The sequence below is a fragment of the Ictidomys tridecemlineatus genome, chromosome 3, assembly GCF_052094955.1.
Source record: "Ictidomys tridecemlineatus isolate mIctTri1 chromosome 3, mIctTri1.hap1, whole genome shotgun sequence".
NCBI classification, from domain to species: domain Eukaryota; kingdom Metazoa; phylum Chordata; class Mammalia; order Rodentia; family Sciuridae; genus Ictidomys; species Ictidomys tridecemlineatus.
In genome coordinates, this window is record NC_135479.1 from 53035683 (window position 1) to 53051822 (window position 16140).

The following is a 16140-nucleotide window of genomic DNA, read 5'->3' on the forward strand; positions in this document are numbered from 1 at the left end:
GAAGAGGGCACATCCAGGTAGGACCCTGTGTATGCCTATCCATGCACACCTGGGACTTGAAATGCAACCTTTGTCTGAAACAAAGGTTTCTAGTTCCCACATAGGTGTTATTGTACAGTGGTCCACTTTAAGCTTTGAATATAGCCCTTGCTGCTCTGCCACTGCAACTTGCTTTTAAAAATGGACGTGTTTGGGCTGGGGATGTGGCTCAAGCGGTGGCTTGTGCGGCCCGGGTTCGATCCTCAGCACCACATACAAAGATGTTGTGTCTGCCGAAAACTAAAAAATAAATATTAAAAAAATTCTCTCTCTCTCTCTCTCTCTCTCTTTAAAAAATAAAATAAAATGGACATATTTCTTTCTCTTCCTCTCTCCCTGCTCCTCCCTAATTCCCCCCCCCTCTATTCTCAGGGGAAACAGGATTACCTTTCTTCCCCATCCTAGGCAGAGTTATCTGTCCTTGATCACACACCCACCATAAGAAGGAAGTAATCCAGACTTTGGGATGGTACCAGAAGATCTCAGAAATGACTATCTTCCAAATTAACAAGTGGATTACAACTGCAACAGAAAACATGTGGAATGTAGCCTTCGAGTCACTTCTTTGAAAGTCCCCTATTCCTGCCAATGGGCAGAATCACAGCCTTTGGGATAAGAGTCCCCTGTGCTTCTTTGCTAGCAAAGCAATAAACTTTCTTTTTCTTTTTTTTTTTTTCAAAACTGTGTCCTGGTTATTGGATTGGCATCAGGGACAAGGACCAAGTTTTTGGCAACATTATTACAGCTGAAGAGATAATATGGAGGGAGGGAGAAAGGGATAGAGAGAGAAGAAAGACCACCAAGATCCCTACCATAGTAGGACCCCTGTAGTCCAGGCCTGCTCCTTAATTCCAAGTCCATCTGTCCCAGGACTTGGCAAGCCGGCCCTCCAATGCCCTGTGACCTCAGACAGAACCAATTCTTCTCTTGGAGGGCTTCACTTTTCTCTAGTTCCCAACCTTGACTGCACACTAGAACCACTCAAAAGCTCTAAAATCTACAAATGCACCACATCCTCTGCCAGATCTCTGAGGTGGGGCCAAATCACTGACTTTTTTTTTTTTTATAACTCCCCAGGAACTTCCGATGTGCTACTAGTGTCTTAGGTGATCAGCTTGGAGTTCTGGTTAATGATCAAGGAGGAATCCAGTGACCAGATGCTCCCAGCTCCTCCCCGAATTAAGGAGAAAGGTCACAGCATCAGGATAACTCTTCCCTGGTAATGCTCCTGCTGGTCCTGGTGGTGGGAGGAGATGCAAAAAAAATACAGTTGGAAGCCAGGCACTGTGGTACTCGCCTGTGACCCCAGTGACTCAAGAGGCTGAGGCAGGAGGATGGCAAGATGGAGGTCAGCCTGGGCAATTAAGTGAGACCCTGTCTCAAAATAAAAAATCGATCTACAGATGTAGCTCCATGGTAGAGCACCCTTGTGTTCAATCCCCAATACTTTAAAAAAACCATACAGTTGGAGAAAGTTGATTTTTGTTGTTGTTTATTAGCTTGTTTTGCCATATATCGAATCTTTGTTCTGAAATATAAACCTCGGCACTGAGGAGAGAGCAGTACCCTAATTCTCTTGGGGTCCAGCTCTGACATGATTAAAATCTTCTAAGAAAAATTTTCAAGTAGACGAATCTTTTGTTGTTGTTGTTGTTGTTTGTTTTTTAGACTAATCTTTATTTCCTGGAAGTTACCCCACACCCACATGTGATGATGGTTAATTTTATGAATCTACTCTACTGGGCCACAGGGTGCCTTGACACTTTTGGTCAAATGTCATTCTGGTGTTTCTGTGAGGGTGTGTTGGGTCGAATTTAACATTTAAATTAAATGAGTAAATCAGATTGCCTTCCCTACTGTGGGTAGGCCTTAGCCAGTCAGTTGAAGACCTGAATAGAGCAGAAGGCTGACCTTTCCCTGCCTAAGAGGCTCCCCGTGCCTGACTGTCTCCTAGTTGGGATACTGGCTTCTTCTCTGCCATTGAACTTCAACTAGAACATCAGCTCTCCTGGGTCCTCAGTTTGTGAACTACGGGTCCTGGGATTTATCAGCCTCCACAATCACATAAGCCAGTATATAAATGATAACACACATATAGCTATTTTTATATACATATGGCTATATATAAATGTATACAGGTATATATGGGTAGCTGTCCCTGCTTGGGGTGGGCGGAGTGGTCCCCTCCCCTTCTTCCAGAGAGAAATTTTCAAGGGTGTTAGAATCTGTGCCCAGTGACCCAAGAAGTGGTCTTTGACTTACTGAGTGATCATTTGATGATATGCATTCAGGGGAAGGGTCATCTCTCCTTGTCCCCAGAATGACGTAGAGTGGAGAATCTCACCTTTGGAAATCAACTAGCCTGGGTTCCAGTCCTGGCTTTGCCATGTACTGAGCTGTGTGTCTTTGAGCAAATTATCTGACCTCTCTCAGCTTCGGTTTCCCTTCCATGAAAACAAGATAATCCTAGTGATATAACCCTACATCACAGAATCCTGATGCACATTTGAGACATCCCATAGTGAAATCCTTAAGGATACGGATGCTGGGTTGCTAGGTTCCAATCCCGTTTTGATCATGTGACATCTGTATGGCTTTGGTGGAACCATCTGCCCTCCCCACGACTCAGTTTTCTTTTCCATAAAATGAGAGACATAATAATGCCTACCTTAGGGGATGGTTATAAAGACAAAGTAAGTTAACAGTTGTCATGGGCTTTGATCGCTCCTTGATCATTATAAGAGGTAGGAAGTTTTGTTCCCTATCATGGTTTGGTAATAAACTTTGGCTATTTATCATTATTCTCACTGTCCAACTCGACAGCCTGCCAGCAGCTGGGACCCTCGTACAAGTGTGTACATGTCCACCTCTCAAGATGGTCTCACGCTTGGACAGCTGAATTGGGGGTCTCTCACTTAGCTGGGTGCCAGTGGCCCTGCTGGCCTTGGGGGACATCTCAGTCACAAGAGGGGTCTTCCTCACTGAGCAGCCAGGTTTGCTAGACCCTGACCCCCCCACCACACTGACCTGAGCTCTCCATGGGGGCCTGTGGTGCAGGTGAGGAGGATGTGGTTGTCTCTGGCAGCAAAATGGAAAGTAGAGTGGTTGTTTTTCTGCACAGAAGTGGTTCTGCAAAATAAGAGGCAGTACTGTGAGTGGTGGGAAGGAACAGAAAGGGTATCTGGGACAGAAAAACTCCTAAGGGAACCTAGGCTTCCAGGACACAAGAGGAAAGTCTAGATTTATTGAAGCAATATTTAAACAGTACTTAAATATTTAAATGGTGGAAAGTCTAGGTTGTTTTGCAATTGTTATAACATATATATGTATATATATTCATGACATATATATGGGACCTTCATATCGGTTGGTTCCACATCTGCAGATTCAAGCAACTACAGAGAGAAAATATTTGGGGGTTAAAAAAAACCAACAACCTTATATTTGTGCTGAGCACACCCAGACATTTTTCTTGTCATGATTCCCTAAACAATACAGTACAACTATTTGCATAGCATTTATATTGTATTAGATATTTTAAGAAATCTAGAGATGATTTAAAATACACAGGAGTTTGTACATAGGTTTTATGAAAATATGAGCATCCCTCCCAACACTGTCTGGCATGCAGTAGGTGCTCATTTAACACAGAGTATGAGAGAGGCTGGAGCTAGGGACAGGGAAAAAAGAAGGTGCAGCTCCCAGAGACTGTACCCGGTACCCACTGGAAGTGGGGGTGGTGGGTATGGAAGCAAATCCCTGAAGATATTGAGGAACAATTATGTTTAATTAATACTTAAATGGTGCTTAATATATATGCCAGGCATCCTTCTAAGCACTTAAAAAGTATCAACTCTTTAATACAAATATTAAGCTTATGAGGTGGGTAGTAATTCCCCTTCCCATTCTATAGCAGGAGAAAACTGGAGCATAGAAAGGTTACATAACTATTCAGAGTCAAATAGCGAGTGCATAAGGGCATGTGAACTTGATCTCAGACTATTTGGCTCTAGAGCCTGTGCCCTTGATCACGACCCCAGGCTGCCTCACTGTGACCACAGTGACAAGTGCCCCACAGTCTGCTCCCAGTGTTCCCCTACTAGTCACTGGAACAAATCCAAGACCTTGTTCCCTGGAGAGAGAACAAGGAGACATATGTGGGAAAGGAAATGGAGAGAGAGAGAAGAGACAGTATTAGTATTTTTTAGATATACACATATATGTGTATGTTTATATGTGTGTGTGTATGTATGTATTTCTTTCACAAAATAAAATCTGAATCTTTAGATTATACATGGAATTTTATTTGTTTGTTTGTTTGTTTGTACCAGTTTGTTCACTCAGGGGCACTTGGACCACTGAGCCACATCCCCAGCCCTGATTAGTATTTTATGTAGAGACAGGGTCTCACTGAATTTCTTTAGCACCTTGCTTTTTGCTGAGGCTGGCTTTGAACTCGTGATCCTCCTGCCTCAGCCTCCGAGCCGCTGGGATTACACCGCGCCCGGCTATACGTGGATTTTTGGGAATATAATAATGATGGGAAAGGCTCTGAAAGAGTCAGAAAAACTACTTACATTAGTAACCAGTAAGAACTAGCTCTAAAAAAGTGGTACTGACCTAGATGTTTCCTCTGAGAAGTTCTTTTAAACCTACAGAAAAAGAGAAAATTTCTATGTTATTTAAACTGCTTGAAAACATAAAGAAGGAAAGATTCTTTGTTGATTGGAAAAATCCAGCTTTACTTTGATTCCAATCAAATAAGGTTCATTTAAAAAAATCGATCAAACTCTTCACACACATTGAGATGGCTATTATTAAAAAAAATCCAAAAATCAAACAATAAACTACAAAATTGTTTTTTAATGGAGACAATCCCAGAAGAAATATAAAAGCCCACTTACAGGATATCAATTAAATAAATTAATCTGTGCCATGGAACACTATGCACTCACAAAATTGTGATGTATATCGATATTTACTGCATTAAAAAGATCTTCAAAAATATTTATTTTTAAACAGTAGATAACAAAACAGTTAACACATTTCTAACATTAATTTTAAAATTTTGGGTCCTGGGGATTGAATCCAGGGGTGATAAACCACAGAGCCATATCCCCAGCCCTTTCTAATTTTTTATTTTTTTAAATTTTGAGATAGGTCTTGCTAAGTTGCTTAAGGCCTTACTAAGTTGCCAAGGCTGGCTTTGAACTCATGATCCTCCTGCCTCAGCCTCCCAAGCCCCTGGAATTACTGGTGTGCAACACCATGCCTGGCCTCTATCATTAATTTTTAAAAGTATCTTAAGTTTTCGTACATGCATAGAAAAAAAATCAAGAAAACATCAAAACACGACATTTAAGTTTCTGGTTCCAGTAAAGACAGAATAAGTACATTTCACCGTAACTCCCCACTAGACACTACTAAAAAATCCAGATGTTATACATGCAGCATCTGGATGAGGATTCTGAGAAGTAATTGGTAGCAGACAGAAGGTGGAAAGAAACCAGAACTTGAAGTAAGAACAATCAGGCAATGTGTTTTCCATTCTTCACTCTCTGTTCTACACTGGCTTGGACACAAATCCAGACCAGAACCTAGAAGTACATACTGAGGATAGAAAAAATTCAATGGAAAAGTCTTCTCTTGGCCTGGGGTATAGTTCAGCATCAGCATGTGTAAGGCCCCGTTTTTAATCCCCAGCACTGTTTAAAAACAAACAAAAAAATGCCATGTTTTTCATATCTCAGGAGCAGAAAGGGGCTCTCTGAAGACTAGAGGGATGGAATAATCTCTTCCTTTTGGTTTTTCTCCTGCTACTGTGATAGTAGTAACAGCAATAGTGAGAGGCAAGGGCCCTGCAGGTGACCAAAGTTCTGAAAAAGTGAAATTCTCTTAATTAGAGAAATTATAGTCCCAAAGGCATGGGAAGACTCCTTGATGTTCTTTCCCCTCTATCAGGGGAACAAAAACAGAGCAAACGAGATGGATAAGAACAGAATGGTCAACTTCCGCAGTCACAATTACACTAAGTGTAAATGAGTTAAACACACCAAGTAGAGATGGTTGGAATCAATATGAACAGAAAGAGAACTAACTATATGCCTCCATAGGCTCACTCCAAATATAATGAAATGGGTAAATTGGAGGCAAAGGGAGAGGGAAAGATCTATCACGAAAGCACTGAACAAAAGCAGATTTCAGGGAAAGGAAAATTTCTAGGAACAAAGTTGGCATTACATGAAGCACCTAACAACCAGACTTCCAAATCCATGAAATAAAAATCAATAGAACTAAAGAATGAGTGGAAAACTTCACAAATATAGTTGGAGATTTTAACAGACCTCTGGTAAAATGGAAAATCCACTGAATTGGCTTTTAGAGAATACTATACACAATAACAGCAGCATGTAAATTCTTTTCAATTGAACATGGAATGTTCACCATGATAGACCATAACCTGGATTATAAAACAAACTTTAACATATTTAAAATAGTTAAAAATCCTACTAGGTAGGTTTGCTGACCATAATGAAATGAAAATTGAAACCAATAACATAAAGCTATCTAGAAAATCTGCAAATGCTTGGAAATTAAACATCACATACCTAAATAACATTTGGGCCCAAAAAATATATGAAGAGGGAACATTATACCAAAACCAACCAAGAATAAAATAGGCCAATATCTCTTATAAACACATATGAAAAAATATTCAACAAGATATTAACAACAAATCAAGTCCAACGATATATAGAAAGAATAAAATGTACAATGACTTGATGGGTTTATCCCAGGATATAATACTGGTCTAATATTTGAAAGTCAATAAACATAATCTTAAAAAAGAAAAAAAAAGCATATGATCATGTCAATTGATGCAGTAAAAGTATTTGATAATTTTAATACTCATTAATGATAAAAATTTATAGGCCAAGTGCAACAGCACATGCCTGTAATCCCAGCAACTCCAGAGGCTGAGGCAGGAGGATCCCAAGTTTGAGGTCAGCCTTAGTAACTTAATGAGATCTTATCTCAAAATAAAAAGATAAAAGGGGCTAGGGATGTAGCTCAGCTGTAGAGCACATCAGGTTAAATGCCCAGTAGTGAAACAGAAAGAAAAAAAATTCCAAAAAATTAGGAACATGAGGGACTTTCTTAATCTGATAATGAGCATCTACCAAAAGCAAACAATAAATAAATCAATCTGCTAATATACTTATTGATAGGTAAAAGACTGTTTCCCTCAAAAAACCTACACATATTGGAAAGGAAGAAATAAACCTATTTGCAGTTAAAAGGTCTACATAGAAATCCTAAAACAAGCATAATGAATAATAAATGCAAACAAATTAAATCTACAAAGTACATCTCCTAGAACTAGTGAGTGACTTTAGCAGGGTCGAAAGAAATAAGAACAACATACAAAACACCTGTCATATTTCTACATACTAACAATGGACACTTGGAAACCAGAATTTAAAACACAATACCATTTACAATATCTCTAAAAGGATAAAAAAGAGATACTAAGGTATCTAACAAAATGTGTGGGATCTGTATAATGAAAATTATAAAATGCTGCTGAAATAAATCAATGATCTACATAAATGGAGAGACATACCATGTTTATGGTTTGGAAAACCTAAAATAGTTAAGAGTTCCTTCCAAAATGTTTTATAAATCAACATAATTCTAATATTAACAGGATATTTTTGTAGCTACATATAAATAGATGTAATTCAGATTTATAGGGAAAGGCAAAGAAACTGGAGTAACCAAAGGATTTTGAAAAAAGAATAATATTAAAGGAAGTACATTCTTTATTTTAAGAATTATTACAAAGTTATGAGTAGAAAGCTAAACATGTAGATCATATTAGATCAGATTTCTCCAGTTTTACTTGTGCTTATATCTGTGTTTGTGTTACCTTTTAATAATGAGTACAAAAGTACAAAAAAGTGATATTTACTTGTAAGCCAGATAATTTTTACTTCAACACATTTCTACATTTTCTGATTTTTAAACATTGTGTTTTGTTTTTTAACCATTCAGTGGATGGCACACAAGAAAGAAGAGAACTAACATGTATAAATTGTGAGCATAATAAAACGCATGTCTATAAATCCATCCCTTAATTGAAGAACATCACCATTGCATGGCTGCCTAAAATCAGAAAAGAACAATAAATCCATTAAAGTCATCACTGCTTTCTTCCTTTCTTGGCTCCAGGGACACCTGAGCTATGAGGTTGACCTCTTCATTTTGAATTCAATTCTCCCAGTCCTGAATGGCATGGTCTGGCCTCTCTGAACCTCAGCCTCCTCCTTGGTGTACCCCAAAACACCATGTGACACATAAGACTATTAAATAACATCTGGACATTTTGATCAGGGACCCAAAACACAACTGAAGAGAGGAGTGTGTCAACCGTTCACGCAGTTCTCTTTACAAACGTACACTGGGTTAGGCATGATGACCAGCACCTGTAGTCCCAGTTATTGAGGAGGCTGAGGCAGGAGGATCGCTGGAGCCCAGGATTTCCATACCAGCCTGGGCAATATGGTGAAACCCCATCTCAAAAAAAAAAAAAAAAAAAAAAAGAAAGAAAAAAGAAAAGGAGGTCCCTAGCATGTGTTTGTAAGAGTTGTAAGAGTAGGCATCCAAATCACAACGAACTATGCAAATTCAAACATGAAAATTTGACCATGAGTGAAGGAACAATCTAAGGGAAGGAGCAGAAGATGGCCACAGAATATTAGCCACTGCATGCTATGGACAGGCAGCTGGGCACAAGGTAGATTCAGGTCCTAATCCCAAATCCAGAGGTGGGCAGGAGGCCAAGAGAGATTTTCCACCTGGGACCCCGGAATCTGGATTTCCCAGGTCTCCTAATTTCCTGTGTAGATGAAGGGAATGAACATGACCTTATACCAACCCACTGCCCCTAGTAGGTCCACGCCACCATCATCTCTGGCTTGGATTTGTGGTAGTGCCCCCAATGCTCCCAGCCTCCATTCTTCCCCCTGCAACCTGTTCTCTGCTTAAAGTACCCCCCTGGCTTCCCTTGGATCTTCTAGTAAACTCCACCCCGACCCCTCTTCTTACCTGCAAGCTTGCCTTATATGGCCCCAGGGCACCTCTCCAGCCTGGCCTCATTCTGCTCTCACTCCTTGGGTTGCACCAGTTTGCCAAGCTCAGACCTACCTTAGGACTTTTGCATGCCTTTGCCTGGCCCTACCCCCAGCTCTTCCCCCCTACCCCAGCTGGCTTTTTCTGAAAGTTCAGGTTTCAATTTAAATGTCACCTCCTCTGAGAGATCTTTCCTGACCACCCCAGTCATGTTCTTGTAAATGCTTTAATTTTATTCACAGAATTTGTCAGTATTGGTAATTTCCCTGTGTCCTGATCAGTTTTATTAGCAACCGATTAGAATTTGAGCCCAAGCAACACTGGGTCCTGGTATATATCTTCCTTGCTGGAGCATGTCTGGTACCAAGATGCCACTGGCACCTATTAGACAATGAACTCATATTTTAGACGTTTGATGAATGAATGAAGGTGAAGAAGAATTTGGCCAAAAGTCACATGGCCAATGAATGACGGAACCATGTGTGCTGGAACTCAGATCTCAACCTGAGGTCATAGTCATCGCCTTTGCCTTCTGTATTCCTTCTTCTCTCCCCACCAAATCTCCAAGAGCCTCCTCGGCCCTAGTAAAATAAAATGAGCATGCGGACCAACTCCTGCCCAGGTGGGATCAACTAATAATGATCATGGAGTAGCTTTGAAGGAAAAGAAATCACACAAACAGACCAAAAGAGAAGTGTAAATCTAAGAAGCTTCTGTGGACTGGTGTAGATGTACCTGGGGGTGATTTTCAACTGAAGATAAAATTCTAAGACTCTTTAACATTCACTCCATTCCTCATCCCAGCGTTCGTTTATTCAGCATTTAAGGTCTATTTGTGCAGGTGCTGGGAATGCTTTTGCTCTGCCCTCTGGCTCCTCCCACAGTGGACCTCTGCAATCTACTTCCTCTCCTTTGGGGTTGCTGACCACACCATTGTGGGGGACAGCCCTCAGGGGACCAATTTCCTGCACTAAGGCAGGAAATGGAAACAAACAGAACCACACTCATTCTCAAAATGCATCAACATCTCATTTGTTTTTAATGGCAGGAATGAGAGAAATTGCTTAGGAAAGAAGTTTGCCCTCTCAAACCCCAAAGCATGTCTTCAAACGTTTCCTCAAAGCATCTTGATGGAGCCGAATTGACACTGCACGCTATCGAATGGTGAAGACTGCAAAGAACTGTTAAGAGGTGAGGGCAGCCTCCACCCTCCACACAATGACTCCAGCTTTTTTGACTTCCCCAGCGTGCATACTCCATTCAACCGTGCTGACCCTGCCTTGAATATATGGCTTTGGTCCAGTCCAGTGAATGCTCCACTGGCTTTTTTGTGCATTTCTCATCACGAAAAGGTGAGGTTTTGTAATTCATCCATCCAAGAAGCACTTACTATAATTTGCATGCTCGGAGGGGTGCCTCCTTATTTGAACAAAGTGCCATCTGTAGTAGCTACAACCCTGATCAGCCATCTCTGCTCTTCCACTCAACTGTCAATTTGCCAGAGGAACCCAGGTGATCATTGTGAATGTAAAAAACAGAAACAAAGCCTGAGCATAAAACTTCCATCCTTGGGCTTTGGTATATCTCTTCAGGTGGTTTAGAGGCCCCTCTGGCTCTTTCCTATTCCTGGTAATATTACTGGTGACTGAGGTTTTGGAATGAATCAAATCCATGGAAAGCGATTCATGTGGCAGACATTATACCAGACCTGAGAGTTTAGAAATTAATGAATGAGACACAGTCTTTGCCCAGAGGGGCTTCTGGTCATACCGTAACTTCTTCATGACCACAGTGTGATTCTACTTGCCAATAATCTTTTCTTAGGGGGTGGGGGGAGTTCCCGGGGATGGAGCTCAGAGGCACTCAACCATTGAGCCACATCCCCAGCCCAATTTTGTATTTTATTAGAGACAGGGTCTCCCAGAGTTGCTGAGTGCCTCGATAAATTGCTGAGGCTGGCTTTGAACTGGCGATCCTCCTGCCTCTGCCTCCCAAGCCGCTGGAATTACAGGCATGTGCCATTTGCCCAATAGTCTTGAATATTAATTAATATTAATTTAATTAAGGCAAGGAAAATATCTCCGAGGTCTAACATACACAACATACTCGTGATGGTTCATTTTAGGTGTCGAGTTTGATTTATAAAACATCACTTCTGCTTATGTATCTGAGGTTGTGGGTTAGTCAGCTTTCCATTACTATAATGAAATACGTGAGATAATTATCTTAGAAAAGGTTTATCGTATCTCCCAGTTTGGGGAGATTTCAGGTCATGGTGAATTGACCCTATTGCTCTGGGCCTGTGGTAAGTCAGCACATCATGGTAGGAACACATGGTGGCACAGACTCAATGACTTCACAATCCAGGAAACTAAAGAGAAAGATGATGGACCTGGATTTCCATAATCCCCTTCATGAGCACACCCCCCAATGACCTAAAGACCTCCCTCTAAGCCCCACCTCTGAGAGGTTCCACCACCTCCCCATAGCACTGCTCTGGGGACCAAGTCTTTTCTACATGAGCCTTTGGGAGATACTCAAGGTCCAAACTACAGCAGAGTGTTTCTGGAAGAGATTAGCTTTTGAATCGTAGACTGAGTAAAGAAGATGCACCCTCACTGAGTAGGTGGGCATTACCCAATTCTTTGAGAGCCCAATTAAAACAAAAAAGTAAAGTAAATTTGCTCTGTCTGCTTGAGCTGGAAATCCATCTTCACCTGCCCCTTGGATATCCGTGATCCTGCATCCCGAGCTTTTAGACTTCATTGGAAACCATCACCATTGGCTTCCCTGATTTTCAGGCCTTTGGATTTAGGTTAGAATGGTACCATGAGATTTTCCTGGGCCTTCTGCTTGCTGATGGCAGACTATGGGAGTCTCAGCCTCATTAACCACATGGGTCAGTTCCTCATAATACATTCTATACCCACAGGTATATGAAACATACAGAAACATTATATATACATATCTATCTATATCCTATTGATTTTGTTTCTCTGAAGCACCTAAATAATGCAATGTTTAACCACCAGTTGCACGGATGCACACAGGGAAACCCTGTAGTCTATTCTCTGCCTATATATGCTTAAAATTCACTTTTTACATCAAAAGCTAGGCACAGAGTAAAAAAATCTAAAAGACGTGCATGGCTTTACAATGTAAAGTGAGAGTCCTTCTTACCCGTCCTTGGGTCCATCTCTTTCCTTCTCCAGAAGAAACCCATGTTTTTTGAAAAATTAAATCCGTGGTCGACATGGAAAAGTCAGATGGCACCCAAAAATAAAAATTTGAACTTTTGCTCGAAAGAAATCACTGGAAAGACAGGTAACACTGGGCCCACGTTTCTTTATGGCAACCATCTGCTGGCACTGAAGTACGCTTGTCCCCATTGAAGGGCCATGTGCTTCCCAGGACTTCAGTCCCCTCCCCCCACCCACTGCATCCACAATACAGAGGCCTTGGGCAGTGCTAGTGCCAACCACACCTGCACTACCAGCTTGGCTGTGGCATCACTTATGCCAGCTGCTGGCTTCTCAGAAGCAGACACTTCAGCAATCCACAGGTTATGTTGTGGTTCAAGTTCGAGTTCTCAAAGCAAAGAGTTAATTACAGAACATGCCGTGTGAGCTGGGCATGGAGGTGAGCCACGGTGCCCATGTAAGTTATTCAGCAAACTTTTCTGGTGCATCTTGCACTTCTCCAGGGCACCTGGCTCTTTATATTGTGTTAATTGTCTGGTTGCCTGCACCCGTACATAACTTCACGAGGGCAGGAATGTTGTTTTGTGTCCCCGTTACCTGATACTGTTTGTGTCACACAGAAGGCCCTCTCAAGCCCCATCTTGGACCACTCAGGGTGCAACTCAGTCTGGCTGCTGCTTTTGTGCCACAAAAAGACGTGCAAGGTGCTGAACGATTCACAGTGTGCCAGGCCTCATCTCACACTCCCCAGCCCTCTCCCAGTTTTCCCAGTGAGCGTAAGAATGCACATCACAGGAAAGCAAGACACAGGCCTCTGACAACATCCTGGAAGGTCCCCAGCGGCTGGCGTGGGATGGACCCCGACCACCTGGGTCTGTGGCACTCGTAGGTGTGTAGGGTGGGAAGAGGGACAGGAAATCAATTAAGTAATTAAATTGGATATGAGATGATGTTAAGTGCTAGAAAAATAGTTGGGAGGGGGAATGAGAGGTTTCTGAGTTGGGGAGAGATTTTGAGGGTTTATTTTATATTTAAAAAAATTTTTTTAGAATTGCATTGTAAGCCAGGTGTGGTGGTGCCTTCCTGTAATCCCAGTGGCTAGGAGGCTGAGGCAGGAGGATTGAGGGTTCAAAGTCAGCCTCAGCAACTTAGTGAGGCCCTAGGCAGCTCAGCGAGACCCTGTCTCTAAATAAAATATAAAAAGGAGCTGGGATAGTGAACACGACTGAAATACCAGAAGATAACTAGAAACTAATTTGAAAATTTATATTTCAATAAAATAGAAAATTTTGAAGACATTGACAAATTTCTGAAGACATATGATCTACCCAAACCGAATCAGGGATACATACACAATTTAAACAAATCAATTTCAAGCAATGGAATAGAAGACACCATCAAATGCCTACCATAACCAAGAAAAGCCCAGGACCAGATGGATTCTCAGCTGAGTTCTAAAAGACCTTCAAAGAAGAACCAACACCAACACTCCTCAGGTTATTCCATGAAATAGAAAACAAAGGAATCCTCCCAAATCCATTCTATGAGGCTAATATCTCCCTGATAATAAAACCAGATAAAGACACATCAAGGAAAGAAAACTTCAGACCAGTATCTCTGATGAGCATAGATGCAAACATTCTCAATAAAATTCTGGCAAATTGCATACAAAAACATATTAAAAAGATAGAGCAGCATAATCAAGTGGGATTCATCCCAGGTATGCAGGGTTGGTTTAACATATGGAAATCAATAAACGTAATACATCACATCGATAGACTTAATAAGAATCATATGATTATATCAATAGATGCAGAAAAAAGCATTTGACAAAATATAGCACCTCTTCATGTTCAAAACACTAGAAAAATTAGGGATACTAGGAACATACTTCAACATTGTAAAAGCTATCTCTGCTTAGTCCAAAGCCAACATCATTCTAAATGGAGAAAAATTGGAAGCATTCCCTCTAAAAACTGGAACAAGACAGGGATACCCCCTTCCCCCACTTCTATTCAATATAGTCCTTGAAACTCTAGCCAGAGCAATCAGACAGACAAAAGAAAGTAAAGGAACACAAATAGGAAAAGAACTCAAACTATCTCTATTTGCTGATGACATGATTCTATATTTAGAGGATCCAAAAAATTCCACCAGAAAACTTCTAGAACTAATATATGAATTCAGCAAAGTAGCAGGATATAAAACCAATACCCATCAACCAAATGCATTTCTATACATCAGTGATAAGTCTGCAAGAGAAATTAAGAAAAATACCCCATTCACAATAGTTGCAAAAATAAAATAAAATACTTGGGAATCAATCTAACAAAAAAGGTGAAAGACCTCTATCATGAAAACTACAGAACACTAAAGAAATTGAAGAAGACCTTAGAAGATGGAAAGATCTCCCATGCTCTTGGATAGGCAGACTTAATATTGTCAAAATGGCCACACTACCAAAAGTGTTACACTGATTTAAAGCAATTCCTATTAAAATCCCAATGACATTCTTCATAGAACTAGAAAAAGCAATCATGAAATTCATTTGAAAAAGTAAGAGACCCAGAATAGCCAAAGCAATCCTTAGCAAGAAAAGGAAAGCAGGAGGCATCACAATACCAGACCTTAAACTGTACTACAGAGCTACAGTAACAAAACAGAGTGGTATTGGCACCAAAACAGACATGTAGACAAATGGTACAAAATAGAAGATCCAGAGACAAACTCACATAAATACAGTTATCTCATACTAGACAAAGGCACCAAAAACATACCTTGGATGAAAGATAGCCTATTCAAAACATGTGCTAGGAAAACTGGAAGTCCATATATAACAAAATGAAATTAAACCTCTATCTCTTACCCTGCACAAAAATCAACACAAAGTGGATCAAAGACGTAGGCACTAGAACAGAGACCCTGTGCCTAATAGAAGAAAAAGTAGGCCTAAATCTTCATTATGTTGGCTTAGGACCTGACTTCTTTAACAAGACACCTAAAGCATAAGAAGTTAAATTAAGAATCAATAAATGGTTGGGTATAGCTCGGTTGGTAGAATGCTTGCTCACATGCACAAGGCCCTGGGTTCAATCCCCAGCACCACACAAAAAAAGAATCAATAAATGGGATAGATTCAAACTAAAAAGCTTTTTCTCACAAAGGAAACAGTCAATAATATGAAGAGAGAGCCTGCAGAATGTGAGAAAATCTTTACCACATGCACCTTAGATAGAGCACTCATATCCAGGATATATAAAGAACTCAAAAAAAAACTTGATACCAAAAATAAATAAATAGCCCAATCAATTAATTGGCTAAGGAACGGACAGACACTTCACAGAAGAAGAAATACAGTCAACAAACATATGAAAAAGTGTTCATCAGTTCTAGCAATTAGAGAAATGCAAATCAAACTATTTTAAGATTTCATCTCATTCCAGTCAGAATGGCAATTATCAAGAATACATGCAGAGTTGAGATTGTGGCTCAGGGGTAGAGCGCTCACCTAGCATGGGTGGGACCCAGGTTTGATCCTCAGCACCACATAAAAAAAAATAAAGGCATTGTGTTGTGTCCATCTACAAAAAAGATTCTCTCTCTCTCTCTCTCTCTCTCTCTCTCTCTCTCTCTCTCTCTCCTTTAAAAAAAAAGAATATATGCAATAGTAAGTGTTGGTGAGGATATGGAAAAAGAGATTCACTCACACATTTCTGGTGGGATTGCAAACTGGTGTAACCACTATGGAAAGCAGTATGGATATTTCTCA

The 16140-nt window shown here is 40.6% G+C and overlaps 1 protein-coding gene across 1 annotated transcript in view; it reads right to left on the reverse strand.

Moving 5' to 3' along the window:
• The window catches only part of Pik3r6 (phosphoinositide-3-kinase regulatory subunit 6), a 58384-nt gene that overhangs the window by 37808 nt on the left and 4436 nt on the right, over positions 1-16140 (reverse strand). Inside the window, exons 2-3 of the mRNA XM_078042874.1 lie at positions 4660-4691; positions 3067-3168 (exon numbers count right to left, since the gene is read on the reverse strand). Coding sequence (XP_077899000.1) covers positions 3067-3079 — 13 coding nt within the window. The 5' untranslated portion in view covers positions 3080-3168; positions 4660-4691. The remainder of the gene's footprint in view (positions 1-3066; positions 3169-4659; positions 4692-16140) is intronic.